Raw genomic sequence first — 27,528 nt, 5'->3', positions numbered from 1 at the left:
ACGAAGCCAGCATGTGCTTCCCACGGCTTTGGCCCCCACTGCCGGAGAATGCATTCAAGGGTTCTGACTCTGGTCCAACCTGACTCTGGGATTGCCAAGTGAGTGCCGACTTTAGCAAATAAAGCTTCAGGGCAAAACAGAGAGGCAGCCATGACGGTGGCCTGAGATCACTCTTTACAGCATAAAAGATTAAGGCCTGGACTTCAGTGTGAGACTGGCTTTGAACTACTGTTTGGCAAACGAATTGGCTTCCTTAAGCCTCGGATTCCTCATCTGTTAAATGGAGATAGAAATGGAGTCTGTATGAGAGGGTTCTTGTGAGAATACGGCAGCACGAAAGCTCTTAACCTAATCCCTAGCAAGCAGTCAGTGCTCAGTAAACACTGGCTATTTTTATTATGCTTTTGCTATGGTTTGAATGTGTCCCCTGAAGTTCCTATGTTGGAAACATAATCCTCAGTGCAATAGTGTTTAGAGGTGAGGCCTTATGAGAGGTGATTAGGTCAGAAGGGCGTTGTATTCATGGAGCACTTAATGCTTGGGAGTGAGTTATCTTGAGAGTGGATCGTTATAAAAGTGAGTCCCTCTTGCCCTCTCACTCTCATCTGCTATTGCCCTTCCGCCTTGAGCCATGGCATGACACAGCTAGATGCCAGTGCCATGCTCTTGGACTTCCCAGCCTCCAGAACTATGAGCCAAATACATTTCTTTTTCATTTTTTTCAGATCAGATGGGTAACGTGCTGACGTTGTAACAAGATTCGAGCGTGGCACATCTCACACATGCACGTGAACACCTAATCATCATCCTCAAGAACTACGAAGGGATCAAGCCAAATACGTTTCTGATAAATTACCTAGTCTCAAGTGTTCTGTTACAGCAGCACAGAACAGAGACAGCGTGATTCTGTCCCTCTGTCCCTTGCTTGTTGCACAACAGGATGATCCTTTCACTACCCAGAACTGACGCCTCCCATTATTTCTTAGACATTAGTACCTTGAAAGTTTGGCATAATATTTCAGTTAGGGCCTTGGAAGACAGAAACATGAGATAACAAGGCTTTCAGAAACACTCCACGCCCACCCACCCAGCTACAAAAAGGGTCTGTTTCCTGCTGCTAGAAATACACGCACTCCTCCTTGCCAGTGTCCACACAAGCAGAGACCAAGTTAATATTGACTAGGGTTCCCCTACTTCCTCTCTTAAATGCCATCACCTGAAACGGATGGAGGGCACCTCTGGAGCCACTCACAGCTGAGTAATCACGTGGAGGCAACACATCCTGGATGTCTTCATTCATGCACCCTCTGGACTGGGAGCTGAGGGCAGCAGCAGTGAGACCTCCTGGAGGGGTCTGCACATACCCCTCTGGATCTAGCCTTGTGATACTTTGCTGGGCTGTACCCCTCCCACCACCTGCTATCATTCCATTCACCCCCTGAATGTCCTGGGCAAAAAGTGTCAGGCCAGGGGAAGGAACCTTCTGCTGGTGGCTCCCTAAAGATCCTCTTATGTAGGAAGCCACTGCCTGCAAGTTTAAAGTTCCAGCTACCAGATAAGTATTAGTTTATACTTGTTTACATATTTTTTCCTTTGAGTCTCTGGTTGGCTTTCTTTTTTCCTCCAATGGCCAAGAACTTGGATTTTTTTTTTTCTTTTTTTCTTTCTCCAAACCCTCTGATGAAAACTTCAGGAGCACTCAACTAATAGATCGGCTGGTAATGATAAAATCAAATGCATCAATTCGAGTAACTGATAAGTACTATAAATCTAAAAGCAGTATATATTTTTAACCACCATCATCTTCAATGTCTGTAGGCCAAGCGGGTGGTGTTTGCAGGATTGGAACAGAAAGGCATAAAGGACCACTCTACATTTCAGACAAGTCACTTGAGCAAAACAGCAAAAATCAAGAGGTAGGCACCACAGGAGAGGGGTTGGCAAAATCCAGACCAGCCTGCCCTTCTGCCTCCTCCACGGCCTAGAGGCTGAGCATCATCCGTGGGGCTGGGCTTGGCTGAGGATTCTGAGGGGTCTCAAACCTGTGCTCCTGGCAGCAAGGCCAGACAGCCCCGTTCTCAAACTCACAGGCGTCGGTGTGTGTGAGACGTGCTGTAGGAGCTTGGAACCTGCGGAATCCTGCCCCCAGCTCCCCAGAGCACGCCCCGCCCCGGATGTGCAGGGTCTGTGCTTGTCATGGAGTATCACTTGAACCCGGGAGGCGGAAGTGTGAGCCGAGATTGCGTCATTGCACTCCAGACTGGGCGACAGAATGAGACTCTGTCTCAAAAAGAAAAAAGAAAGAAAAGATGTGTACAGTGAGATTATAAAACTGCATTTCCTCTGCATCTTTTTTTTTTTTTTTTAAAAAGGATGTTCCCTTCACTACCAGAGCCGATGTCTCCCATTATTTCTTAGACATTAATACCTTGAAAGTTTGGCATAAATACCAGTTAGGGCCTCAGAAGACAGAAACATGAGATAACGAGGCTTTCACTGCAACTTCTGCCTCCCAGATTCAAGCAGTTCTCCTGCCTCAGCCTCCCGAGTAGCGGAGATTACAGGCACACGCCACCACGCCTGGCTAATTTTTTGTACTTTTAGCAGATACGGGGTCTCACTATGTTGGCCAGGCTGATCTTGAAATCCTGACCTCAGATGATCTGCCCACCTCAGCCTTGAAAAGTGCTGGGATTACAGGTGTGAGCCACCGTGCCCGGCCTCCACTGCCTCTTTTCTATGTTTAGATACACAAATCCTCATCACTGTGTTATAACTGCCTGTAGTCCTCAGTGTAGTAACGCACCGTATAGGTCTGCAGCCTAGGGTCAACAGGCCGTACCACACAGCCTCGGTGTGTAGCAGGCTACGGCATCTAGGTTTGTGTAAGTCCATTCTGTGATGTTCACACAACGACAAAACTTGCGCAATGACTCATTTCTCAGCACATGTCCTCGTTGCTATAAACAGTCACCATTATATGACTGTATTATTTCTTCCTAACTCACTGCATATCAGTGATTCCACACTGGTAGCCTGGAATTGGCCACGGTGAGAGTATTGACACCGTGGAAATGGGCAAAGGTTGTAATCCAGGACTGCTAACCTGACCATTGCTGTTTTAAACATTTACCGGCACACTGCAGGCAGGGGAGGGGAGAACCCAAAAGTTTAGCTGGAATAAGCTCCTCAGGTGGCTTAAATGCAGAAGCTCTGCCTGGAACAACACTGTGCAGTATAGACTCAGAGGTCCAGCCCCAGGTACCTCTGTTTTCTGGGTGTATTAATGCATTTTCACACTGCTGATAAAGACATACTGAGACTGAGCAATTTACAAAAGAAAGAGGTTTAACGAACTTACAGTTCCACGTGGGTGGGGAAGCCTCACAACCATGGTGGAAGGGAAGGAGGAACAAGTCACGTCTTACGTGGATGGCAGCAGGCAAAGAGAGAGCGAGCTTGTGCAGGGAAACTCCCCCTTATAGAACCATTACATCTCCTGAGTCTTATTCACTGTCATGAGAACGGCGTGGGAAAGAACTGCCCCCACGATTCAATCACCTCCCAATGGGCCCCTCCCACAACACGTGGGAGTTCAAGATGAGATCTGGGTGGGGACACAGCCAAACCATATCACTGGGAGAGGAACTGAGGTGCTGCCTCCGTGGCTCTGTAAATGACTCCATGACCTCAAGCCAGTTACTTACCCCACTGTGCTTAGCCCTATCATCTGTAAGAGTGATGCACTCAGTATGTACCCCCATTGTGTGATTGTGAGGATTGTTAAAGTCTCAGAACAGTGCCCAGTATGTAGAAGGCTCGTGATAATTGTTACCTATTATAACGATCTAACAAAAGAAAGTTCATTCTGTCCAGCAGATCATCTTTTTTCCTTTTATATCATTTTTTCTTATGAGAGTCCTGCACAGTCTTTGTAGAAAATTCAGAAAATAAAAATAAAGCCAGGAAAAAAAGCATCCATTTCTAGCACCCTGTGAATATTCTGGGGTGCCTTCAGCCTGCTAGTCTTTCCCCCGCACCTAAGAGATGCCATTCTTGATGCCCTTCTGGAAGGGGATGCTCTTGTTCACTAACGTGTGAGGCTTCAGCAATACTTCCTCTCCCATTCTAGGCGGGTGGTGAGTTCAGTTCTATTTAAGTCCGTTACTCATGCTCAGACACTCCAGGACAGCTGGCTTTGTCACCATGATGAAAAGCCACTGGCAATGGGAATGGCATCTATAGTGTTGGCGTTCTATATTTACTTTCACTATCATTTAGAAGGATCCTTCTAATCCATTTATTAGACAAATATTTGTTGAACACATAGCAGATACAAGGTATTGTGCTATGAGGGCTGTGGGGTTGTGAGGGTAACAGCATGTCTCGTCCTTAATAATGAGCTTAATAGAATTAGCACTGTGAATTACTATTTAGTAGGATAAGAAATATTAAGAAAAAATAAAATATAAATTTTCTTTTAAGGAGGGCACGGTGGTCACACCTGTAATCCCAGCACTTTGGGAGGCCGAGGCAGGCGGGTCACAAGGTCAAGAGATCAAGACCATCCTGGCCAACATGGTGAAACCCCGTCTCTACTGAGAAAAAACAAATACAAAAACAAAACCAAAAATTAACGGGGCATGGTGGTGCACGCCTGTAGTCCCAGCTACTAGGGAGGCAGAGGCAGGAGAATCACTTGACTCGGGAGGTGAAGGTTGCAGTGAGCCGAGATTGCGCCACTGTACTTCAGCCTGGTGACAGAGCGAGACACCATCTCAAAAAAAAAAAAAAAAAAACCAAAACATATTTTAATCAGATAAAATCGTGTTTGGCAAGAGGAATCCCTCATCTTCACCTGTGTATCAAAGTGCCGGGGAGGCCTGTGTCTCCTAGGAGAGAGGGAGGCTCTTCCTGGCAGCATTGCTGGGCGCTGCAGAGGAAGGCTTCCGGGAACACCTGTGATGTCCCAGGTGCTCCCAGTGCCCTCCTCGTTGGAGTCTGCTGCCTTCAGATTCAGCAGATACTCTTCCCACAAGATGCCAAACCAGGCCTGTTTCTTCTTTTTGTGCTCAACCTGTGTGCCCAGAGTAAACTTGCCCATTGTCAGAGAAGGTCCCAGCCAGCCGGGCTTGGAGAGAGATGTGCATTGATCTCCAGTGCTTAAGGGATTTTTAAAGGGTAATTTTGACAACGAAAGATTTGGCTTCTCTGCTGACTTCAGGATCCAAAGCCTTTGCTGGACATCTCGGGCCTCTGACTTGGTCCTTCCTCAACCCTCTCTTGCAGGGCCAGGGTCCACAGCTCCTATTGCCAGCCGGTGAGGTGGGGGCTGCTGACAGCAGCAGTCTGGCTACAGTTTGGCTTGAGGTGGTCTTGTTTGTGTGGTTTTGTACCCTACATGACAATAGAGGCTGAACTCCCTGCTGGTAGTCTGCCCTGTGGGCAACCCACCTTGAAAAGGGACCTTCCAGCCCCCAGTTGGGCTGATGCCACCCAGAGCAGAGACAAGTGGTCCCTGCTGAGTCCCAAGCTGCACATTCATGAGCAAAATACATAGAAATGGCCAGCTGGGTGCAGTGGCTCACGTTTGTAATCCCAGCACTTTGGGAGGCTGAGGTGGGTGGGTCACCTGAGGTCAGGAGTTCGAGACCAGCCTGGCCAACAGCTTGAAACCCTGTCTCTACTAAAATTACAAAAATTAGCTGGGTGCGATGGTGCGTGCCTGTAATCCCAGCTACTCAGGAGGCTGAGGCAGGAGAATTGCTTGAACCAGGGAGGCGGAGGCTGCAGTGAGCTGAGATCACACCACTGTGCTCCAGCCTGGGTGACAGAGCAAGGCTCTGTTTCAAAAAACAAAAAACACACACACATAGAAATGAGAAATGATTGTTGTTTTAGTGCCTAAGTTTTGGGATGGCTTATTACGGGATGTTTATCAACCCTTGCCCTGGACTGAGGCATTCTTCAGGATGGGTGACTTTCAGTACTAAAATCCTGACAGTCCTGGGCAAACTGCGATGGTGGTCACCCTAAGCTTCCCTCAGTCTGCTGACTTCTCCAGTTCTGTTTCTGAGATACATGCGTCTACCCCCATATTGTAGATGAACAATCCTGAGCCAGACACAATGTAGCCCCCACACCCTGCACAACATGGTGATAATTATGTCTGCTGTCCAAATTTCACTGCATCCCCGCTCTGTGAGCAACCTCTCAGCAGCTGATTCAGGAACTGAAATGGGGTGGGAACCAGTGGGAACCCTCCCAGCGCCACATCCAGACTGCCTTCAGGTTTTCCACTCCTGCCCAGATGCCTGCCTCAGGGCTGTTGCCTCTGCACGTCTGCCTGGAACACTCATACCCCAGCTCTTTTGACTTCTTTCAGTCCTCTTGTTTCCTGATGGCCTCTTGAGCGACTGTGAGCCCAAAGGGGAGGGGTCGAACCATACTGTTCAACACTCAGTACCTGCTTGGCAGGAGGGGCTCACGACATTTTTTTTTAATGCTGAAAGAATAAATGAGTTGGGGGAGTGCTAAGAGGTGATGTAGGCTCAACTCCCACCACAGCAGAAACCCCTCCGTGGTAACTCGGGCAGGTGAGAACCTGTAGCTTAGATGCCCGTAGCAGGGAGAGCTCACCATGTCACAGAGCAGCCTACTCCATTAGGTTTTCAAAAACTGTTTCAATGTGATATTAAGGATCATCTCCCTGTGATCGTGCATGCCTGCCCTCCAGGTCTTCTGCTGCCCTGACTGCCTCCTGGAAGAGAGCTCTAGTTTGCCATATCCCGTCCACTGGTGATAAGGCCCCACACAGGTCTCTGTCCTTCTGGATCCGGGTATCTTTTTGCATCCTGGAATGACTTATTTCAGGATGGTGAGGGCACCAGTATATCCTCAGGAACTCTGAAAATTTGTAAAAATTAAGGAAGAGTTCAGCTGGTGGCATACTTTTTAAACTTAAGATGATGGGAAAAGCTGAAGACAGTACCACTCCAAATCTAAATCTTATGCAATCTTATTCAAAGTAATTTGGATACATCGGGATCCAGGTTCTGTCTCTCCGATCTCCTAGAGACACGATACAAGATCATCTCTGATCCTGGACTCCACTTAACTGTTGCAATGTGTGGGCAGTGGTTCTATTTCTCCAGGTTGGAGCCTCCCAGGGCAGTGGCTCCACCTTTAGAGACCTTTCCTCCAGACCTTTCCGTCCTGTGGGCCCATCTGATTTTATCTCCTCAGAGCAGGTGCAGGATGCCCAGGGGAGAGGAGACGCAGAGGGGAGGCAGTGCAGCCCTGGGAATCTGGGGCAGGTGACCTCTTGTCCTGGCCTGTGAGGCCAGCCCTGTGTTCTCCGAGGGGTCACCCTCTGCAGAAGTATGCTCTCAAGGTGTGGCCTCAACCAAAAAAATAAACGAGATGAAGCCTCAAAGCTCACCCCCGGTGTGGCTATTGTGTTTGTACCAGAGACTTTTGTCTGGGAGCTGGCAGGAGTTTTGAAGCCTGGTGTTGCTCTGTGTAGGCTGCTGAAATGACAATGGGGACAGCTTCAGCTCTGGACAAAAACACTTCCTTGGACGCTGAGACATCCTGCTTTACCCCCAAGTCCTTAACGAGGATAGAGAAACCCCGAGTGAATGCTGGAACTTTCCGGGACGTTCCCTTCCGCACTCAGTAGCCCCTGGCATCAGCCTCGGTCCTTTTCATTTTAATCAGCCCCATAAGCCAGCCTCTACCTTTCAAAGGACTCTGGGAACCTTCCTGCCAAGTCCTACTGAGCTCCTGCGACACTCGAGGACGTGGGCCAGGCTCTTGTGTAGGTTAAGGAAGTCTGAGAAGAATAGAGATTATAGGAAACAGTCTACCTTTCTTTACAAGGCCTTGTTTTGCATCCCTGAAATCTCAGGTTCAGCTCTTACAATGAAGTCCTGTTGTAGAAAGAGCTGGTCTTTTATCACCACTTAAAATCTAATTAATCCATATTGAAGCACAAAGATTTCTGTTGTATTTTAGGGTGAGGGGTCATAGAGCCCTCTTTGTTCATCTTTAGACTTATAATCATCAAGCATTGGGGATATAATTTTACCAAGCAAATTGGAAGGTAACAGATCAAGTCCTTATCAGAAAGCCTAACTCATAGTTTTAACAGAGTCCTTCGTCCTTTACATGAAACATTATATTCAAGAAGAACAAAAACGCATTTCAGAGTGCCCAAAGAGTTAATGACCACAGCTTATATTCCAGGCAGCATAGAACTGAGATCGTCACATTACTGTCCACTGCAAAAGACAGCAGCTCCTATAGGGGCGGCAAAGTTCTAAGACTTGTGGCAATGGCTTTAATCTTTAGGATAGCGATGCAATTTGTTGGACTTTTATTATCTTTCCTGGGATGGATTTTATCCATTATTACAACTTATTTGCCACACTGGAAGAACCTCAACCTGGACTTAAATGAAATGGAAAACTGGACCATGGGACTCTGGCAAACCTGTGTTGTCCAAGAGGAAGTGGGGATGCAGTGCAAGGACTTTGACTCCTTCCTGGCTTTGCCTGCTCAACTCAGGATCTCCAGGATCTTAATGTTTCTGTCAAATGGGCTGGGATTTCTGGGCCTGCTGGCGTCCGGGTTTGGCCTGGACTGTTTGAGAATTGGAGAGAGTCAGAGAGATCTCAAGAGGCGACTGCTAATCCTGGGAGGAATTCTGTCCTGGACCTCGGGAATCACAGCCCTGGTTCCTGTCTCTTGGGTTGCCCACACGACAGTTCAGGAGTTCTGGGATGAGACCGTCCCAGACATTGTCCCCAGGTGGGAGTTTGGGGAGGCCCTCTTTCTGGGCTGGTTTGCTGGACTTTCTCTTGTACTAGGAGGGTGTCTGCTCAACTGTGCAGCCTGCTCCAGCCACGTTCCCCTAGCTTCGGGCCACTATGCAGTGGTGCAAATGCAAACTCAGTGTCCTTACCTGGAAGATGGAACTGCAGATCCTCAAGTGTAAGACTTCAACAAGGCGGGAGCTGTATCCTGTATCAACTGTGATGACAAAGACGTCTTTGTTTTATAGCTAAATCTGTGATGCTCACGTTTTCTCATTCAGTAACCATTTTTCTACAATAGGTAGGCCCACTGCCCCCAAAAATCTGCCGAATAATGAAGGAAAATCTTACGTCTAAAAGAAAATGATTATGGTAAGCATTACATAGGTAGAAGTGAGCTGAGCTTAATTGATCGGGTTATTGAAATCAAAATGGTGATGGCTGTCCAATATAGTCAGTTTCAAGCTTTAATGTGTAAATTTCATATTAGAAAGATTTTTCTGTTTTTTGTTGTTGTTAGATAGAAATGATCATTAGTTTGTTTCCTAAAGAAAAAAAAACTAACAGTCTGAAAACTTTTAAGTGTTCTACATTAGTAAGACCACATGCTAAGCAACCGCAAATCCACAACAATGACTTTTTTCTTCTTTGAACAGAAGTGGTTTGTGTTTAGGATATTACCAGGCACTCGGTGAGACAGGATTTTATGAGGCTGAAAGGTTTTCAGAACCTTCTGATACTCTCAGATTTAAAATGCTGACCAATCTCTTCTCTCATCCTTTCCCTCAAAACTTTCATATTAAAAAAAGAAAAACAATTCCAAAGATATTTTTCTTGATATCCAGAAATTCTCAGGTCATCTAATGAAAACTTTCCTTTGTTCAATGAAAAATTACTAACATGGGGATATATACTTCAGTGGTGAATAAACAGAAATTCTGACTCTAACCTACAATCCTACTGCTGAATTTTTTCTGCCGCAAAGAAAGCATATGCAAGAAAAAAAAGTGTTTATGCACACAAGCATGAATGTGACAGAAAGGCATGCAGATAAATAAGCTAGACATGTAGTTCAGTATCGTTTCATATGCCATGTGGTATATGTAGCCTGAGGAATTTCTAAAACACAGGCCTGAGTTCAGGTGTAGAGAGATTTCTGGTAAGACTGATATATTTGGTTAAGAAATACTTTCCTTGAACTTATTTTTTAAAAAAATAACAGTATTACCATAACATGCACATTTGAAATGTGAGGACTATAAATAGGTGAAAATCTGACAGGTGCATTAGTGAAATACAAAGCAGGAGGAGCTGAACCAAAACCATCAGTTAAACGTTTTGTATTTAGACTTCTTCATTGTTTGACTCTTAGAAAGGTTGGGAATAACATGAAAGCCATTTTCACCTTAACCATGAAAGGATTATTATCACTTAATTACATTTCAGTGACAAACTGCTTTCTGCAAAATCCAGCCCACAGGACACAAACATGATCTCGGCCACACCTTGGCATTACTGGTTTGCAACATTATTTCCCTATCCTTTCCTGAAACCCATTCAACATGGAATCAAACAATAGCCACTCTGGCAAGAATCCTCCTATATACACAATGAAGAAATATTTCTGAGTTTCATAAGTTACAGCACGAATGTCACACTTCTTTTCACAGCAACCGAAGGGCAGGTGTTAGTTTGGCTAAAGCGCTCGGGATATTCTAATGGCTTTAGTATTTAGAACTGTGGCTCAACTAGCTGGAGTTTCGTTATCTTTGCTGGGATGGGTTTTATCCTGTCTTACAAACTACCTGCCACACTGGAAGAACCTCAACCTGGACTTAAATGAAATGGAAAACTGGACCATGGGACTCTGGCAAACCTGTGTTGTCCAAGAGGAAGTGGGGATGCAGTGCAAGGACTTTGACTCCTTCCTGGCTTTGCCTGCTCAACTCAGGATCTCCAGGATCTTAATGTTTCTGTCAAATGGGCTGGGATTTCTGGGCCTGCTGGCGTCCGGGTTTGGCCTGGACTGTTTGAGAATTGGAGAGAGTCAGAGAGATCTCAAGAGGCGACTGCTAATCCTGGGAGGAATTCTGTCCTGGACCTCGGGAATCACAGCCCTGGTTCCTGTCTCTTGGGTTGCCCACACGACAGTTCAGGAGTTCTGGGATGAGACCGTCCCAGACATTGTCCCCAGGTGGGAGTTTGGGGAGGCCCTCTTTCTGGGCTGGTTTGCTGGACTTTCTCTTGTACTAGGAGGGTGTCTGCTCAACTGTGCAGCCTGCTCCAGCCATGTTCCCCTAGCTTCGGGCCACTGTGCAGTGGTACAAATGGAAGATGATCATCAGCAATTGGAGACGAGAAACACCAGCCTGAAAAACTAAGCCAGAAACGACAAGCGTCTGCTGTGCAGGAGGAGCCAGCTCAATGCTGGGTTTGGTAGGATTTCCCACTATCATCATCTCACTATGCTTCTTATTTTCTAAAATGCATTTTTTCCTGTGGCTAGTAAACTATAATTTCTTTCTAGGACTGGTGAACCACTTCTATCTTCCACTCTGAGACCAAAACCAATCAAGACTTAATAGTAATGACACCCATTACCGTGGATGAGTTTTCTCGATTTTAAAATGGTGACTGCATAGAAGTGGTAAATAAAGCATTAAATTAATCCTTATGTACCTTTGAAGGTATTATTCATATGGAGCTGAATCATTTTGGCATTCATGTACTTCTTTCAGGTGTTTAAGGTAACCTAGTACGATAAACCTGAGGTCCTGTTGCATATTCATTTAAAATGCATGACATCTTATTATATTAAATTATCATTGGCTCCTTAAAAGCTTTAGAAGTAAAAGGTGTAGACACATCTCCTTCGGAGTCAGAGATCTCAGTGTCTCCATGAAGCCTTTTTTCAAAATGCAGCCACCTTCAATCATGCCTTCTTTACTATGTCAGAAGCAGGAGGGCCATCTTGTGCTTTGGATGAGTCACGTAGACTGGGCCGCACAATCGTGCTTCTGCGTCCTGTGCTCTGTATTTGATGGGCAGCACTTCTGGCTTCCCCGGCTCTGCAGCCTAGGGGCGCGCGGCAGGCCAGGCCAGGTGTGCGGGTGGAGAGCCTCCTGGGAAGGCTGCCTCACCGTGCAGCGTACCGCCAGCCCAGACGGTGCGACGACAGAGCACATATTCCGGAGCCCTTCATTTTATTTGCACAATGAAAATACTTCCTCCTTTTTATCAGCAATACACATAGTTCCAACAAGAACTATTCATCGCAAACTGTTGGCCTGGAGATTTCTTCATGAAATATTTTGTATTTGCTTGGTACATGGCTCAAGGAAATTCTTGTATTTGTGCCAATCAGGGAAATAAACTGAACAATAAACGACACTGAAATAGAGTGTTAGGCAATATGTATCTTTGTTTTTTGTTTTTTAAAAAAAAACCCACTGAATTTTTTTCCACCCACAAACACATGGAAAGTGCAGAAACCAAAGTTAATCTATGTGATGTATTTGCATACGTTTACAAACAAGACAAATTAAGACAGAAACATGTTCAGAATTTAACCTGATTAAATATTTAGTTCAGTCCTGAGCTTTTGGTAGTTAATACAATATAGATAAAGCAATAGCAAAAAAATTTAATTAATTTGATTTGCATGCTACAGAGATTCAGCTAAACTTTGTTCATTTGGCTAGCAATATTCTTTTTGTACCTGTAACACTTAAGATTCTGATATACAAAATTGTAATAATATACTGATAATTCAAACTTGAGAACTAAATATTACATTCTTTTTTACCCTGTGTGAATAAATTCTGCCTTTTAAAAATAGTATTTATAATATTAAAATTCATATTTGTCCATATGGTTTTGTGATCAAGTTATTAAAATGTTTTGTCACTGTGATCATTTGGGTTAGTACAAATATGACAAGATTATTAAAAGCTGCCTACAAATACATAACACTATTGCTGACTTTTAAAGTGTAGAAAAAGGATTATATTAAAATAAGTTCATCTTTCATGTTAGAAATGAGGAAATTTTGTAAAATACAACAACCAAAAGCATCTTGGTCACAACTGCTAACTACCGGCCTGAGACAGATTTTATTCTTTAATACTTGTCTGAAACTTTTTGTATTACAAAAAGTCAACAGCTAATCTGATGAAAGACTTATAAAGCTGTAAATATTCCAATATAGTCTCTTCTGTGTCAAATATTTTAAATGGCCAGAATCAAACTATATATTAAACAGAACATAAATAAGACTGTAAATAAATAAATGAAGAAAATAAAATTGTATGGAACAACTACACATAATTCTATAGACATTTTCATGGTCAAACTAAGACTGGAAACAGCTCACCTTCATTTACCTCTATGTTAAATAAACTTCTGCCTTTCACATTTGACCTTGACAGGGTGAACTGTGTTCTTTCTCTAGTTTTCCTTAGTCATCTAATAGAATGAACTGAGCAGCCTTACAGGACTGTGTGCAGTCAATTCCCTGGGCTGGTTTTTGTTGAAAGTAGTGTCTGTCATGTCCAGTTATGTCTTCAGAGAAATCTGTATTAAGTGGTGGGACATTCAGGAAAAAATAAAGTTCTAGGCTCAGAAGTTGCTTAATTTGAACTTCGATTCCAATAACATGAACTTTCCAAAACATATATAATTGATTTCAAGAAAATAAAAATTCTTGCTAGTGAGCATTCTAACTTAGGAACACATTTGTTTTTCTTTAAGAGGTCCATACCTTTAAGACAATTTTGCATTTCTTAAAAAAATTGATTTCATTTGCTATATTAGATGGTGAACCCAAAATTGTTTCTGAGTGGTAAGTATGGTTTAAATGGCCTAAATACTATTTATTTTAAAAGCTTTGATGCTGTCAGAGCTGCACTGAGGATCTGTTTTTTTAAGATGTGCCTGGGTTGGGTAAGCTGAAATTCTAAACTGGAAGACACATTAGTCAGTTTATATCTCTAAACTTGTTCATCCAAAATCGTCTTTTTTATAAACAGCTTAGCTTATTCTTCAGATTAATAATCCCCCCAGGCACAGTCTTCCCTTTGCCTCCCAACTATTTACCATAAATTATAGATCGAATCCCCTAAAAATGAGAGCTATGAAGTAATTTCTACTAAATGTTAGAAATCTGCTTGATAAATTCTTTTTTGTTTTTGGCAACTTTGATTCTATCAAGACATTGTTTCCTCTCTTCCTGGTTACACCAAATGAGTGCTGATGTGTTTCCATCCACACCTCCAGCTCCCTCTGTCCTCAGAACACAGGGCCTCCACTTGGCACCATGCTTAGACTTAGGACAAACCACTGGTGCAAGCCAGAAACTCACATTTGAACATTTATGCAAAGTCAGGCCGAGTGAGAGAAAGCAGCTGCTCATTTGATGAGCTTATTTGCATGTGTCTCTGCACGGCTGGTGTTCTTTCTTCTCCCTGCCCTCAGTGTCATGAATCCCAAGATCTTTAGTGTAGCCAAGAGCAGTGCTGCTTTGTACACTTATATTCTTAAGAGCATTTGGTAGTTTATATTTTAGTTTTCTTTAGAAAAATACAAAAGGACAAACAGGAAATTGTTTTAAGAAAATCAGGTGTTCCTGCACAGGTGATGGCCATGAATGCACCACCCATTTTGAATGGACTTGGAACGCTGCACTCCAGCTCATGCTCACGCTGCCCTCCAAATGGAAAGCGCTCCTCTCCTCGCCGGTGCACAGATGCCACGTGGCGCTGCTGCCATCGGCACAGCCTACTCACAGCAATGCAAAGGAGAAGCAAAACTACCAAGTTCTTTCTCCAGTCGGCTCAACGGTACACACGTGGGGTCCTGCCTACATTCCATTTTTACAAAAGAAAGCCCACTGGCAATACGTACATACTGGGCAACATTTGTGTATCAGATTATCCCATTTTTCTTATCAATTTTTTCTTTTTTAAGCATATAAAAATTACACTCAAGGTATTTTACAAATTAACGTGTTGAAAATCTAATGTGAAATAGAAGTCCTTCAAGAGTTGACAGTCATATTACCAAAAACAAAACAAAACAAAAAACAAACACCAAAACAAAAATCAAACAGATCTTCAGTCTTTTACCCTCCCTAAGAAAGTGAACAGATGAAAAATAATTTCTTAAGCCACATAATCACACATCATCAGCCGGCAGGGATGGGATGCTTATCTTTGCTCTGGTGAAGTAGGCAATCTTCTCCCTAGATTTGGAGTGAGAAATAAATTGACTTACATATGATACTAAAAATTATCTAGGACCATCAAAACAATCCCCATGACCTGCAGGGGCGGTGATGTCTCTACATGCACAGGCAGGAGCTTTTTCCCTTAAGCAAAACTCCATTTGAAATCAAGAGAGCCTCTGCCTGCTAAATGTAGGGTATCAAGGAGAACAGCAGCTCTGGCTCACGGAAGTCACCTACAGACCAAGCCACTAAGTTCCCTTCAGGGAACCTCCATCAGGAGGCAGTTTTTAAACTAGCAGGGATTTGGTCTAGGATGAGTGTTTCCAAACTAGGCAGTAGAGGGCTCAAAAGGCCCAAAATTCTACATGGAAACTTTTCAGTAACCTCTCAGGAAAGTATATAATACTGGGAAAATCTTTAAAATTGATACCATGCCGAGGCAGGCACAACCTGATGAGTGATACCACAACACAAATTAAAGGAGGAGGAGGAGCTTACTATCTGACAGGCAGTAACTGCCCTTGTCCCAAAGCAGAGGAGAAGCTGAGAAAGGGCAGAGTGGCTTTCAGGTGACGAGCATACTGGGGAGAAAAAAAAAAAAAAAAAGACAGTGTGTCTATTTTCCTACAAAACTTCACACTGTACATGACATGCCGTCAGCACATATTACCTCAGCGCATATTACATGCAAGGGGCACGCTGGACCTCCCTTGTGAAAGAACAGTCCAGATGGAGGAGGAGGAGGTGCAGGTTAGAAACCAGAGCTGAGGCGGGGTGTTCCGAAGACTGAGGAAGGATAGAGAAGAAAACGAGGAGAGAAAACGCTGTGGACACTGGAATGAGCTACTGCTATGAACAGTGTCCTTGACATTTGCTCAATTCCGTAAGAGGGAAACAAGAACGAAACGCGCCAAGAGTGTGGGCATGATGTCACTGGAGGCCTTCAGTGCAGCTGGCAACTGGGGTGTTAAAAAATACCTGAGTGAGTTGCCAGTGCCTGCATTGGAGACACTTCCCATCGAATTCTTGATTTCTAACTTCTCTTGAAAAATAAGAAGGCCAGGGACCATCGTGTTCCTGATTCCAGGAGAAACAAGCGGCTGGGGTGGTGCTGGGCAGAACGCCCAGACCCCACCACTGCGCAGTCTCTCACCACCCCAGGCCAGGCAACGGCAACTGTGCAAATCCCTCGCACAGGCCGCTGTGCTGCCAGCGCGGTCTATCTACTGTGGGCCATCTCATCATTCCCATCACTTGCCTGGTGACGTAATGCCTTTGGATCCTAAGAGAAGCTGGGAATGTTCATGAATTCTTTCCATTGGGTTTCAGTAACAACTGCGAGTTGTGTGACTTTCCATGCTCGTCAATGCTGCCCACTCTCAGAGTGACCACAGCACCAAAGGCATGAATGGATTCTCCTCACCTGCACTTCTAAAACCCAAGTCGTAGTACTCACTAAGTCACAAATGTGCTTCTTTGGCAGAAAAGAGGGTGGAAGAACCCTCTACTACAAGATGTCACATAAAAATGAAAGAGCTGCAAGCCTACTAAGACACCCTGCTGCGGCCGCACGGTGTGTCGCCCTGCCCTCCTGCCTGGCACTGGACCCCAGCCTGCCTGCCAAAGGTGTCCCTGCTCCACCATGTGACCTACCTTACCCAGACTTCAAAAACACCCGCTTCTTCTGGGCTTCTGCTGCTTAGCCTAAATGCTTTCCAAAGATGCATCTATACAAAACTAACCAAAACCAAACCAAAACCCAGTATGAGCAAACCTTTTTGCTGAGCTCCCTCCGACGGGACTGAAAACATCCCTGGTATGCTCAGATCCCAAGTGTGCTTTTCAGTTCTCTCCATCGATCTCCTCTCCCTACCCTCGGCCCCAGGCCCCCGACCTCTGACCTCTCCAGCCATTCCTTCTAGTATCTCTTTTGGGGTGTGCCCTTCAGTGGTTGGTGCCCACCAGGCCTCCTTCCCGCCACCTTCACGTTTTCTGGGATGTCTGTTCCATTTCCACTGATGGGACCACGCATCGATGATGAGCACTCCCATTTTAAAATCTCCATACTGACCCCTAACCCCGGCTTTGGATTTTTACTCCCACTTGTCTCTGGTCATGGTTACCTCACTGGCCTGCTGGCATTGCCTGGTGTGCCCATGGCAGAGGTCAGCATCATCCTCATACCCCTGGTCCTCAGCGCTCTCCATGTGGAGTGCTGGTATCACAGGGCAACGACTCCCCCCATGAACCTCCCATGAACCTAACTGGGCATCCTTACCCATTTCTCCCCACTCACTCTCCACAATGGCTCTGATGTCTGCCCCACACAGAGCCCAACCCCATCATTTACTTTTGTGCAGGGAAAGCCCTGCTGGCTCCCCCAGCATCTGGAACCACAGGTGGAAGCCTGCACAGCACCCAAGGCCTGTGTAGTTTGAGCCCAGCTCTCCCAGGCAGGCTCACCAGCTGGCAACTCCCCATGCGCCACAGAGCTAGGGACTGACTTCTAAGGTCTGTGCCTCTATCAGTGCTTTTCTTCTTGCCTCCATGTCCCACTCCAAACTGCCACCTCTAGGTGCCTAAGGAGCTCGCAGCCACCCTTTCATGATGGGTTCTCTTATAACCTTCTCCTGCTGGTGCCCGCAGCCCCAGCACCTGCCCCACACAAACTGAGGCTCCTCCTGCATCTCTCACAGGTCCCTACCTATACCTTTAGTTAGCTCTTTCCACATGCACTGAATGACCTGGTTACACACCTGTCCCCGCTACAGCCCAGGGCCCCCCCAGAAGAGCAGAACACACATGTTCTTAGCCTCCGTATCTCAGGGCCTGACACAGTGCAAGGCTTATGGGGCTGCCCAAGGAATGCCTGGAAAATGAGTGAACAAAAGTCCAAAGATATCTGGGTTTTCTGTACCTTTGTAACCTGTGTGAAGATAGCCCAGTGAGATATGCTAAGAGCTACCAAGAGCTGCGGACACCCTGGGTTCTTGGGGGGACATAGGCTTTCATCAGTCTTTAACTCTATCAGTCACATTTATCACCTCAGGAAGGTGCAAACGGAAAATTATATATTCAAAGTGGGGAACAGGGGATTTCTCTCTCAGATCCTAATATTAACTTTCGCTGCACTGAGGAGAATTCCTACAAAACCAGACCACGTGAGGACAATGCAAAAGCTGTCCTGGATGGGGCCGTTCACCTGAAGGACTGCACCTGCCGAGGCACCTTCTGGCTCTGCTCCCGGAGCCGACACACATCCTTGGAGACTTGCCTCATCAATTTCTCTGCATTCAAACCTTGCTTCTGCTCTTCTTTTGACTGTTCAGCCTGGAAAAGGGAGTAAAAATGTAAGACAAACACAAAACACTGATTAGAAATCCATGAATGTCCTATGAGGCTTGAAAGACTGTGACTGAAGCAGGCAGGCAAGCAAGGTAGCCAGTGGGCTGGTGTCCCTGCTATCACCCATCAGGGGCCAACACCCACGTGCCCAACGCATGAGTGGGAGCATAGGTCAATTTTGGGGCAAGTTCATTTTAATCACATTTTAGAAATCAAATTACACAGGTAATATGTGACAATTTTATGAAAAACCTAAGAACTCTCGAAAATAAAACTGAAAATTACTCATAGCACTGTTGCCAAAAAAAATCTACAGTTAATGAATGTTTTGTGCAAATATACTTTCAAACTCATATTTATCTTTTTGACGCTTTTTTCGAACTTAGCCATTTAAAGAGCTGTTTATTAAAGTAGAATTTACCAATCAAAAAAACTGCAGATATACATGTATAGCTGAAATAAATTTTACGAATGGAACACACCCATGTAACCAGCACCAGATAAAGGGGAGAACACTCCTGTTTCCAAAAAGCCCCCCGTGGTGCCCTTCCAGCTCCTCCCAGAGGGTTCCCAGCATTCTGACTTCTATGGTACAGGTTACTTGTGCCTCTTTTGTCCTTGGTATAGATGGAACAGTAAACAGATACTCTTTAGGGTCTGGCTTCTTTTGCTCAACATTGCTCACGAGAATCATACACGCTGATATATGTAGTTGTAACTCACTTTCCTCATTGCTAAATAATATTCCACTGTGTGACTTTACTACAATTTATCATCTCTTAGTAATAGTGAAAATTTGGATACTGTACATGATACATTTTAAAATAAACATAGACTAGTAATACTATATTAAGAGTTGCCTTTTCATTTCATTCTTTCACTCGTACTCATTTACTCATTCATTCACCCAATCAAAAATATTGTGGACTGCCTTCTAAGGAAAGGTGGTATAAACTGATGAAGAGCAAACATTCAGATCATGCAGCCTGGGGTCAAATTCCGTTTCTACCACTTACTAGCAATGTAAATCTGGGCACGTTGCTTGACCTCCTGGTGTCTTAGTTTCTCCATTTGTAAACTGGGAATAAGTACTTACTTCAAAGTTACAAAGTTTAAATGAGTAGATATATATGTAAAGTACTTAACAGCACCCAACACATCATTAAATATACTATTTCAGTATTAAACTATTACTGTTGCTTATTTATTTATTTATTTATTTTTTACAATATGCCAGGCTCTCTACTAGGAGGTAGGGTTATGGTTGTGAGTAAAACAGAGAAGTCCACGCAGGGAAGGCAAGGTGGGAAGACTGCTTAAGGCCAGGAGTTTGAGACCAGCCTGGGCAACCTAGGGAGACACTGTCTCCCTATTTTCATATTTTAAGGAAAATAAAAAAAAAATTAGCTAGGCATGGTGGCATGTGCCTGTGGTCCCAACTACTCAGGAGGCTAAGGTGAAAGGATCACTTGAGCCTGGGAGTCTGTGGCTGCAGTGAGCTATGATCACACCACTGCTCTCCAGCCTGCATGACAGAGCAAGACCCTGTTTCAAAAACCAAAACAAACAAGACAGAGGTAAAGACCAGTGGCAGAGAAAAACAACACCAAGGAGGAGAAATTGTTTAATAATTATTGAAAATCAATAATATATTGTAAAGATTTTCTCAGGTTAAATGTTCCTCACATAACATTAAATAACATAGTCTATTTATTAGAGCAGTTTTAGGTTCAAAGCAAAATTGGGTGGAGAGTAGAGCTCTCCTTCACCGCCTGCCCCCACCCATGTATAACCCCTCCCCCATCAGCGTCCTCCACTGGAGTGGTACATCTGTTACAATCAGTGAACTCATAAGGACACTTCATTATCACTCAAAATCCATCGTTTATATCAAGCTTCACTCATGGTGGTGTATGTTCAATGAGTTTTGGCCAGAGTATAATGACACGTATCCACTATTACAATATTATACGGAAGAGTTTCATGGCTTTAAAATTCCCCTGTGCTCTGCCTATTCCTCCCTCTCTTCCTCCTAACCACTGATCTTTCCATTGGCTCTGTAGTTTTCCTTCTTCCAGAACGTCATACAGTTGGATCATATAGCATACTGCCTTTTTAGAACAGCATCTTTCACTTGGTGTATGCATCTAAGTTTCCTCCATGTCTTTTCGTGGCTTGATAGATAACTCATTTCTCTTTAGTGCTGAAGAGTATTCCACTGTCTAGATATACGAGTTTATTTAACCATTTCACCTACTGAAGGACATTTTGACCGCTTTCCAGTTTGGGCTATTATGAATAAAGCAGCTGTAAATATTCATGCAAAGGTTTTCATGTGGATGTAAATTTTCAACCAAAGAGCGCAACTGCTGAACTGTATGTAAGAATCTGCAGGCTGGGCGCGGTGGCTCAAGCCTGTAATCCCAGCACTTTGGGAGGCCGAGGCGGGTGGATCACGAGGTCAAGAGATCAAGACCATCCTGGTCAACATGGTGAAACCCCGACTCTACTAAAAATACAAAAATTCAGCTGGGCATGGTGGTGTGTGCCTGTAATCCCAGCTACTCAGGAGGCTGAGGCAGGAGAATTGCCTGAACCCAGGAGGCGGAGGTTGCGGTGAGCCGAGATCGCGCCATTGCACTCCAGCCTGGGTAACAAGAGCGAAACTCCGTCTCAAAAAAAAAAAAAAAAGAATCTGCTTAATTTTATAAGAAATCTACAACTGCCTTGTAAAGTGGCTGTACCATTTTCATTTCTATCAGCAATGACTGAGAGTTCCTGATGCTCCACATCCTTGTCAGCATTTGGTATTATCTGTGTTTTGGATCTTGGTCCTCTGACAGGTGTCTGGAGCTATCTCATTTTTGTTTTAATTTGCAATTTCTTATTGACATATGATGTTAACTATCTTTTCATGTGTTTATTTGCCATCTGTGTATCTGCTTTGGTGAGGTGTCTATTCAGGTCTTTTGCTGATTTTTAAACTGGGTATTTGTTCTGTATTGTTAAGTTTTAAAGAGTTTTTGTAATTTAGATAACAGTCCTTTATCAGATATAACTTTTGCAAATATTTCTCCCAGTGTGTGGCTTGTTTTCTCTTTTTCTTGAAAGTGTCTTTCACAGAGAAGTTTTAAATTGTAATGAAGTCCAGCTTATCATTTATTTCCTTCATGGATCATGAATTTGATGTTGTGTTGTATATGAAAAGCCATTGCTACATGCAAGGTCATCTAGATTTTCTCCTAGTGTAACTTCAAGGAGTTTTATAGCTTACATCCTACATTTAGGTCTGTGATCATTTTGAGTAAATTTCTGTGAAGGGTGTAGGAGAGCCTATGTCCGGATTCATGGTTTTTTTTTTTTTTTGTATGTGGATAGATGTCCAGTTGTTCCAGCATAATTTGTTGAAAAGAGGATCTTTTTAAAATTTATTTTCTTTGCTCCTCTGTCAAAGGTCAGTTGAATACAGTCAGCTCTCTGTTATCTGTGGGTTCCACATCCATAGATTCAGCCAACAATGAATAGAAAATATTTGGGAAAAAATGGATGGTTGCATCTGTACTGACACTGTTTTTCCTTGTCATTATTCCATTAATGACATTATTATTACCGTATTATACTGTATTACTGTCATTAAACATAGTAGAACAATTATTTACATAGTATTTAAATTGCAGTAATTATAAGTTATCTGGAAATGACTTAAGCATTTGGGAGGATGTGGGTTATATGCAAATACTACACCATATTATATAAGGGACTTGAGCATCTGTGTCCATGGGGAGTCCTGGAACCAATCCCCACCATGGATGTTGAAGGATGACTGTATATTTAAGTGGGTTGACCTATTTCTAGGCTATTTTTTTCACCAATACCATACTGCCTTGATTACCATAGCTTTATAGGAAGTCAAAGTTAGGTAGGGTCAGTAGTCCTCCAGCTTTATTCTTCTCCTTCAATACTGTGTTGGCTATTCTGGGTCTTTTGCATCTCCATATAAACTTTAGAATCAGTTTGACTATTACATAACAACTTGATGGGATTTTGAGTGGAATTACGTTAAATCTATAGATTGATTTGGGAAGTACCAACATCTTGATAGTACTGAGTCTTCCTATACATAAATTGGGAATATCTTCCCATTTATTTAGTTCCTTTTAAATTTTCTTTCATCAGAGTTTTGTAGTTTTCCTCTATAGGTCTTACACATATTTTGTTAGATTTTTAAGTATTTCACTTTTTGGATAGTAATGTAAATGGCATTGTTTTTAATTTCAAATCCCACTAGTGCATTGCTGCTATATAGAAAAGTGATTAACTTTTGTATATTAACCTTATATCCTTACAACCTTGTTACAATCACTTATTAGTTCCAAGAGTTGTTTTTGTTAGTTTTGTTTTTGGTCAAATCTTTCAGGTGGTCTACATGGACAACCATCTTACATGCAAGCAAAGACAATTTTGACTTCCTTCCCAAACTTCATATCTTTTTTCGCTTTTCTTATTTCATTAGCTAAGATTTCTAGTGTGATAAAGAAAAGATGTGAGAGGGGACATTTTTACCCTGTTCCTAGTCTTAGCAGGAAAGCTTCTAGTTTTTCAGCATTAAGTATAATGGTGGTTGTAGAGTTCTGTAGATATTCCTTAAGGTCCCTTCTATTCCCAGTTTGCTGGGAGTTATTTTTAGCGCCAGCAGGTGTTGATGTGATTGATTACAATAATTGATTTTGAATGTTGAATCAGCCTTGTGCACCTGGGTAAAATCTCCCTTGGTCATGGTATGAAATTCTTTTTCTACATAGCTAGATATGATCTGCTCATATTTTGTTAAGGATTTCTGCATCTATGTTCACAAGAGATATGGGTCTATAGTTTCCTTGTCTTTCCCTGGTTTTGGTATTAAGATAATGCTGGCCTCACAGAGTAACTTGGGAAGTATTCTCTTTGCTTCTGTTTGCCAAAAAAGATTGCAGAGAATTAATATAGATTTTCCTTAAATGTTTGGTACAGGCCAGGAGTGGTGGCTAATGTCTGTAATTCCAGCACTTTGGGAGGCTCAGGAGGGCAGATCACCTGAGGTCACGAGTTTGAGACCAGCCTGGCCAAGCTGGTAAAACCCTATCTTGACTAAAAATACAAAAATTAGCCAGGCGTGGTGGTGGGCACCTGTAATTCCAGCTACTTGGGAGTCTGAGGTACAAGCATCTCTTGAACCTAGGAGGCGGGGGTTGCAGTCAGCTAAGATCACATGCCACTGCCCTCCAGCCTTGGTGGACAGCACAAGACTCTGTCTCAAAAAAAAAAAAAAAAAGTTTGGAAGAATCTATTAGTAAATCTATTTATGCCTGGTACTTTCTATTTGGGAAGGCTATTAACATTGATTGAATTTCTTTAATAGATATAAGCCCATTCAGACTATATCCTGGCAGACTTTATCTTTGAAGGAATTGATCCATTTCATCTTGGTTATCAGAGTTGAGAGTATAGAATTGTTCACAGTGTTTCTTTATTATGCTTTTAATGTTCACAGGAACTGTAGTGATGTCTCCTTTGTCATTTCTGATGTAGTATAATTTGTGTCTTCTCCCTTTTCCCTTAGCCTGGTTAGCAGTTTACCAATTTTATTGATCATTTGAAAGACCCAGTTTATTCATTTCCTGTTTCCAATTTCATTCATTTTTGCTCTAAGGTTTATGACTTCTTTTCTTATCCTTAGTTTGGACTTAGTTTGCCCTTCTTTTTCTAGTTTCCTAAGGTGTAAACGTAGGTGACTGATTTTAGTTCTTTCCTCTTTTCTAGTATATGCATTCAATGTTATAAATTTCTTTCTAAGCACAGCTTTTGCTGCATCCCACAATTTTTTTTCTTATAGTAGGAACAGCCTTTACTGGTTCTAATGAGAAGTAGAAGAGGAGAGGATACCACAGTTCCTGCTTCTGGGGCAATGTCCACAGACTCAGTGGCTGTCCTCCAAAAGTCATCCTACAAATTTTGATAAAGTTGTTTTTTCATTTAGTTCAAAATACCTTTTAATTTCTCTTAAGATTTCTCCTCTGACCCATCTGTTATTTAGAAGTGTGCTGTTTAATCTCCAAGTATTTTGGAATTTTCCAGCTACAATTATCACTGATTTCTAGTTTAATTCCACTGTGGTAAAAGGAGACAGTGTAATATACATCCTTATGGCCTGGGCTGTGGTCTGTATCTTGGTGAATGTTCCAAGTGAGCTTAAGAAGAGTGTGTCGTCTGTTGTCATTAAATGAAGTAGTCTACAGATGTCAATTATATCCAGTTAACTAATAGTGCTGTTGAGTTCAATTATGTGTACTGATTTTCTGCCTGCTGGGTGTGTTAATTTGTGACAGAGGATACTCATGAATTCATCCACTTCTTATAGTTTTGCCAGTTTTTTTTTTTTTTTTTTTGTTTTGCTTCATATATATATTTGGTACTGTTAGTCACACAGATACTTAAAAATTGTTAAGAACATTTAGGAATTGTTAAACACCTTCATTTAAATTTTTTTTGGTCTCATATATATTTGGATACATTTCTTGCTCTGAAGTCCACTCCATCTGAAATTAATATAGCTACTCCCACTTTCTTCTGATTAGTATTAGCATTGTATATCTTTCTCCATCCATTTAGTCTATATGTGTTTTATGTTTAAAGTGGGCTTCCTGTATAAACAATACAGTTCGTTCTTTTTTGATTAACTCTGACAAACTTTTTAAATTGGTGTATTCAGACCACTGATGTTTACGGTAATTAAAGAAATAGCTGGATTAGTATCTATTATATTTGCTACTGTTTTCTATTTGCTGCCCTTGTTGTTTGTTCCACTTTGTCTTCTATTCTTTCACTGCCTTTTGTGGTTTTAATTGAGGATCTTATATGATGTAATTTTCTCTCCTTTCTTAGCATGTCATTTATATTTCTCTCTTACTTTTTCTGGTGGTTCCTCTGGAGTATGTATTATACTATCCAAATCTACTTCCAAATAACATTATACCACTTCACGAGTAGTACAAGTACCTTATAATTTATAACAAAATGTCCCTAATTATTCCCTCCTGTCCCTTGCATCATTGCTGCAACTCATTTCACTTATACGTAAGCATACACACACATAAGTGTACATAACTGAATAGGCTGCTACTATCATTACTTTAAACAAATTATTTATGTGATAAAGAACAAGAAAAGTTCTTATTTTACCTTTATTTATTCCTTTTTCAATACTCTACCTTTGTTTGTAAAGATCCATGTTTCTAACATATCATTTTCCTTTTCTCTGAAGAACTTCTTTTAACAGTTCTTGCTAGGCAGGTCTACTGACCATAAATGTCCTTAATTTTTGTTTGTCTGAAAAAGTATGTGTTTCTCCTTCACTTTTGAAGAATAATTTTGTATTTGGGTACAGAATTCTAGGTTGATTTCTTTTTCTGCTCAACAATTTAAATTATTGCACTCCACTGTCTTCTTGCTTGTACGGCTTCTTAGGAAGAGTCAGATGTAATACTTATCTTTGTTCCTCTATAAGGAAGGAGTTTTTTCCCCTCTGGCTTCTTTCAAAACCGTTTAATCTTTAATTTTCTGCAGTTTGGATATGCTTAGGTGTAATGTTGTGTGTATTTATTTTGCTTGTGTTTTATGAGCTTTCTGGCTCTGTGGTGTAATGTTTGACATTAATTTGGAGAAAGTCTCAGTCATTATTCCTTCAAGTATTTCTTCTGTTCCCTTCTCTTTCTTCTCGTATTCCTATTACACATTTGTACATCTTCTGTAGTTGTCCCACAGTTCTTGGATATTCTGTTCCTTTTTTTTTTTTTTTCAGTCTCTTTTTTTCTTTGCTATGCAGTTTTGGAAGTTTCTATTGACATATCCTCAAGAGTTCAGCTACTCTTTCTTTCGTCATGTCCGGTCTAGTACTAAGCCCATCGAAGTTATTTATCAGGTCTGTTACAGTGTTTTTGATCTCTAGTACTTCCTTTTGATTCTTGCTTAGAATTTCCATCTCCCTGCTTACGATGTCCATCTGTTCTTGCATGTTGCCTACTTTTCCCCTTACATCCCTCAGCATATTAATCACAGTTATTTTAAATTCCTGGTCTGATAAGTCCAACATCCCCACCATATGTAAGTCTGGTTCTGATGCTTGTTTTGCCTCTTTAAACTGTGTTTTTTGCCTGTTTGTATGCCTTGTAATTTTTGGTTCAAAACCAGACATAATACAGTAGGTAAAAGAACCTCTGGTACACAGGCCTTTGGTGGTGTGGTGGTGAGATGGGGGTGAAGAGGGAAAGTGTTCTATAGTTCTATGAACAGGTTTTAGTCTTTTAGTAGGCCTGTGCCCCTGGGCTATGAGTTTCACAAATGTTCTCAGTCTTTCCCCCTCCTTAGGTGGAACAGAATTATCTAGAATGGGCTGGAGTTGGGTATTCCCCTTCTTCCACATGGAAGATTAGATGGGGCTAGCGCTGAGTATTTCCCTTACCTAAGTCAGTTAAGTTCGATAATATAGTTTCTCCTGAGGGCAGAAGCCTTGCTAAAAAGAACAGAATGCTCTCGTGTGTTTCAAATGGCTACTTTTTCCCTCCCTCTGCCAGAATCAGGGGAAAATTTTTCTTTCAACATCCGTCGTGAAGACCCAGTCAAGCTCCTGGAAGTAAAACTAACAAAAGTGTGGGGAGGCCCCCCTGTCATGACTGGGTACTCCTGCAGTTTTTAACTCTCAGACTTCTCTATAGTGAGTCTCCAGCAGCGTGTTAATTATAGTTTAGGTTTTCTTACTCTAGTATGGGTTCCTGCAGAGGTCACTGCTCATAGGTTCTTGCTCCAGTAAGTTGTGATTCTCTGTTCTGCTTGCCTGTCACTCCAGTTTTGGGCACAGCAGTTCGCCCTATGACTTCACCTCTCTGATCTAAGAATTGATTTTTCATTTTGTTCAACTTTTTACTTGCTGTTAGATTGAAGACTTCAAACTCCTTATATGCTGAACCAGAAACCAAAGGCTATAACTTTTAATGATTTCATAACATTATACTTAGTAGCTACGGCTTAATTATCTAACAAATCCCAATCAACTATTTAAATTATTTCTAGGCTGCAGTGTTCATTCAAGTGGGATTTAACATTTAAAAA

General features: G+C 42.5%; 3 protein-coding genes and 1 non-coding gene across 7 annotated transcripts in view; 2 read left to right on the top strand and 2 right to left on the bottom strand.

Moving 5' to 3' along the window:
• Positions 1-724: 724 nt before the first annotated feature.
• Positions 725-828, bottom strand: LOC119466895. The gene has a single exon (XR_005195403.1). It is a non-coding gene; the product is annotated as a small nucleolar RNA U13 (small nucleolar RNA).
• A 7,507-nt stretch (positions 829-8,335) lies between these two features.
• On the top strand, positions 8,336-9,094 carry LOC108318373 (putative claudin-24). Its single transcript, XM_037746034.1, has one exon. It carries the CDS (start codon positions 8,336-8,338, stop codon positions 8,996-8,998), a length of 663 nt encoding a protein of 220 aa, XP_037601962.1. The 3' UTR covers positions 8,999-9,094.
• A 61-nt stretch (positions 9,095-9,155) lies between these two features.
• Positions 9,156-11,481, top strand: CLDN22 (claudin 22). The gene is made up of 2 exons (XM_017549411.2): positions 9,156-11,252; positions 11,344-11,481. Exon 1 carries the CDS (start codon positions 10,535-10,537, stop codon positions 11,195-11,197), a length of 663 nt encoding a protein of 220 aa, XP_017404900.1. The 5' UTR covers positions 9,156-10,534; the 3' UTR covers positions 11,198-11,252; positions 11,344-11,481.
• Positions 11,482-12,006: 525 nt separating this feature from the next.
• The window catches only part of WWC2 (WW and C2 domain containing 2), a 210,143-nt gene continuing 194,621 nt past the window's right edge, over positions 12,007-27,528 (bottom strand). For 3 of the 4 annotated variants that reach the window (XM_017549396.2, XM_017549386.2, XM_017549376.2), the window contains 2 exons: positions 18,242-18,369; positions 12,007-15,054 (listed from right to left, as the gene is read on the bottom strand). In XM_017549396.2, coding sequence (XP_017404885.1) covers positions 14,988-15,054; positions 18,242-18,369 — 195 coding nt within the window. In that variant the 3' untranslated portion in view covers positions 12,007-14,987. The remainder of the gene's footprint in view (positions 15,055-18,241; positions 18,370-27,528) is intronic. The other variant, XM_017549366.2, reaches the window with a different exon arrangement.

This window comes from Cebus imitator, unplaced genomic scaffold (genome assembly GCF_001604975.1).
Source record: "Cebus imitator isolate Cc_AM_T3 unplaced genomic scaffold, Cebus_imitator-1.0 Scaffold11, whole genome shotgun sequence".
In the NCBI taxonomy this organism is placed as follows: domain Eukaryota; kingdom Metazoa; phylum Chordata; class Mammalia; order Primates; family Cebidae; genus Cebus; species Cebus imitator.
The sequence above is the reverse complement of the archived record's forward strand: the minus strand, read 5'-3'. Positions and strand labels throughout refer to the sequence as shown.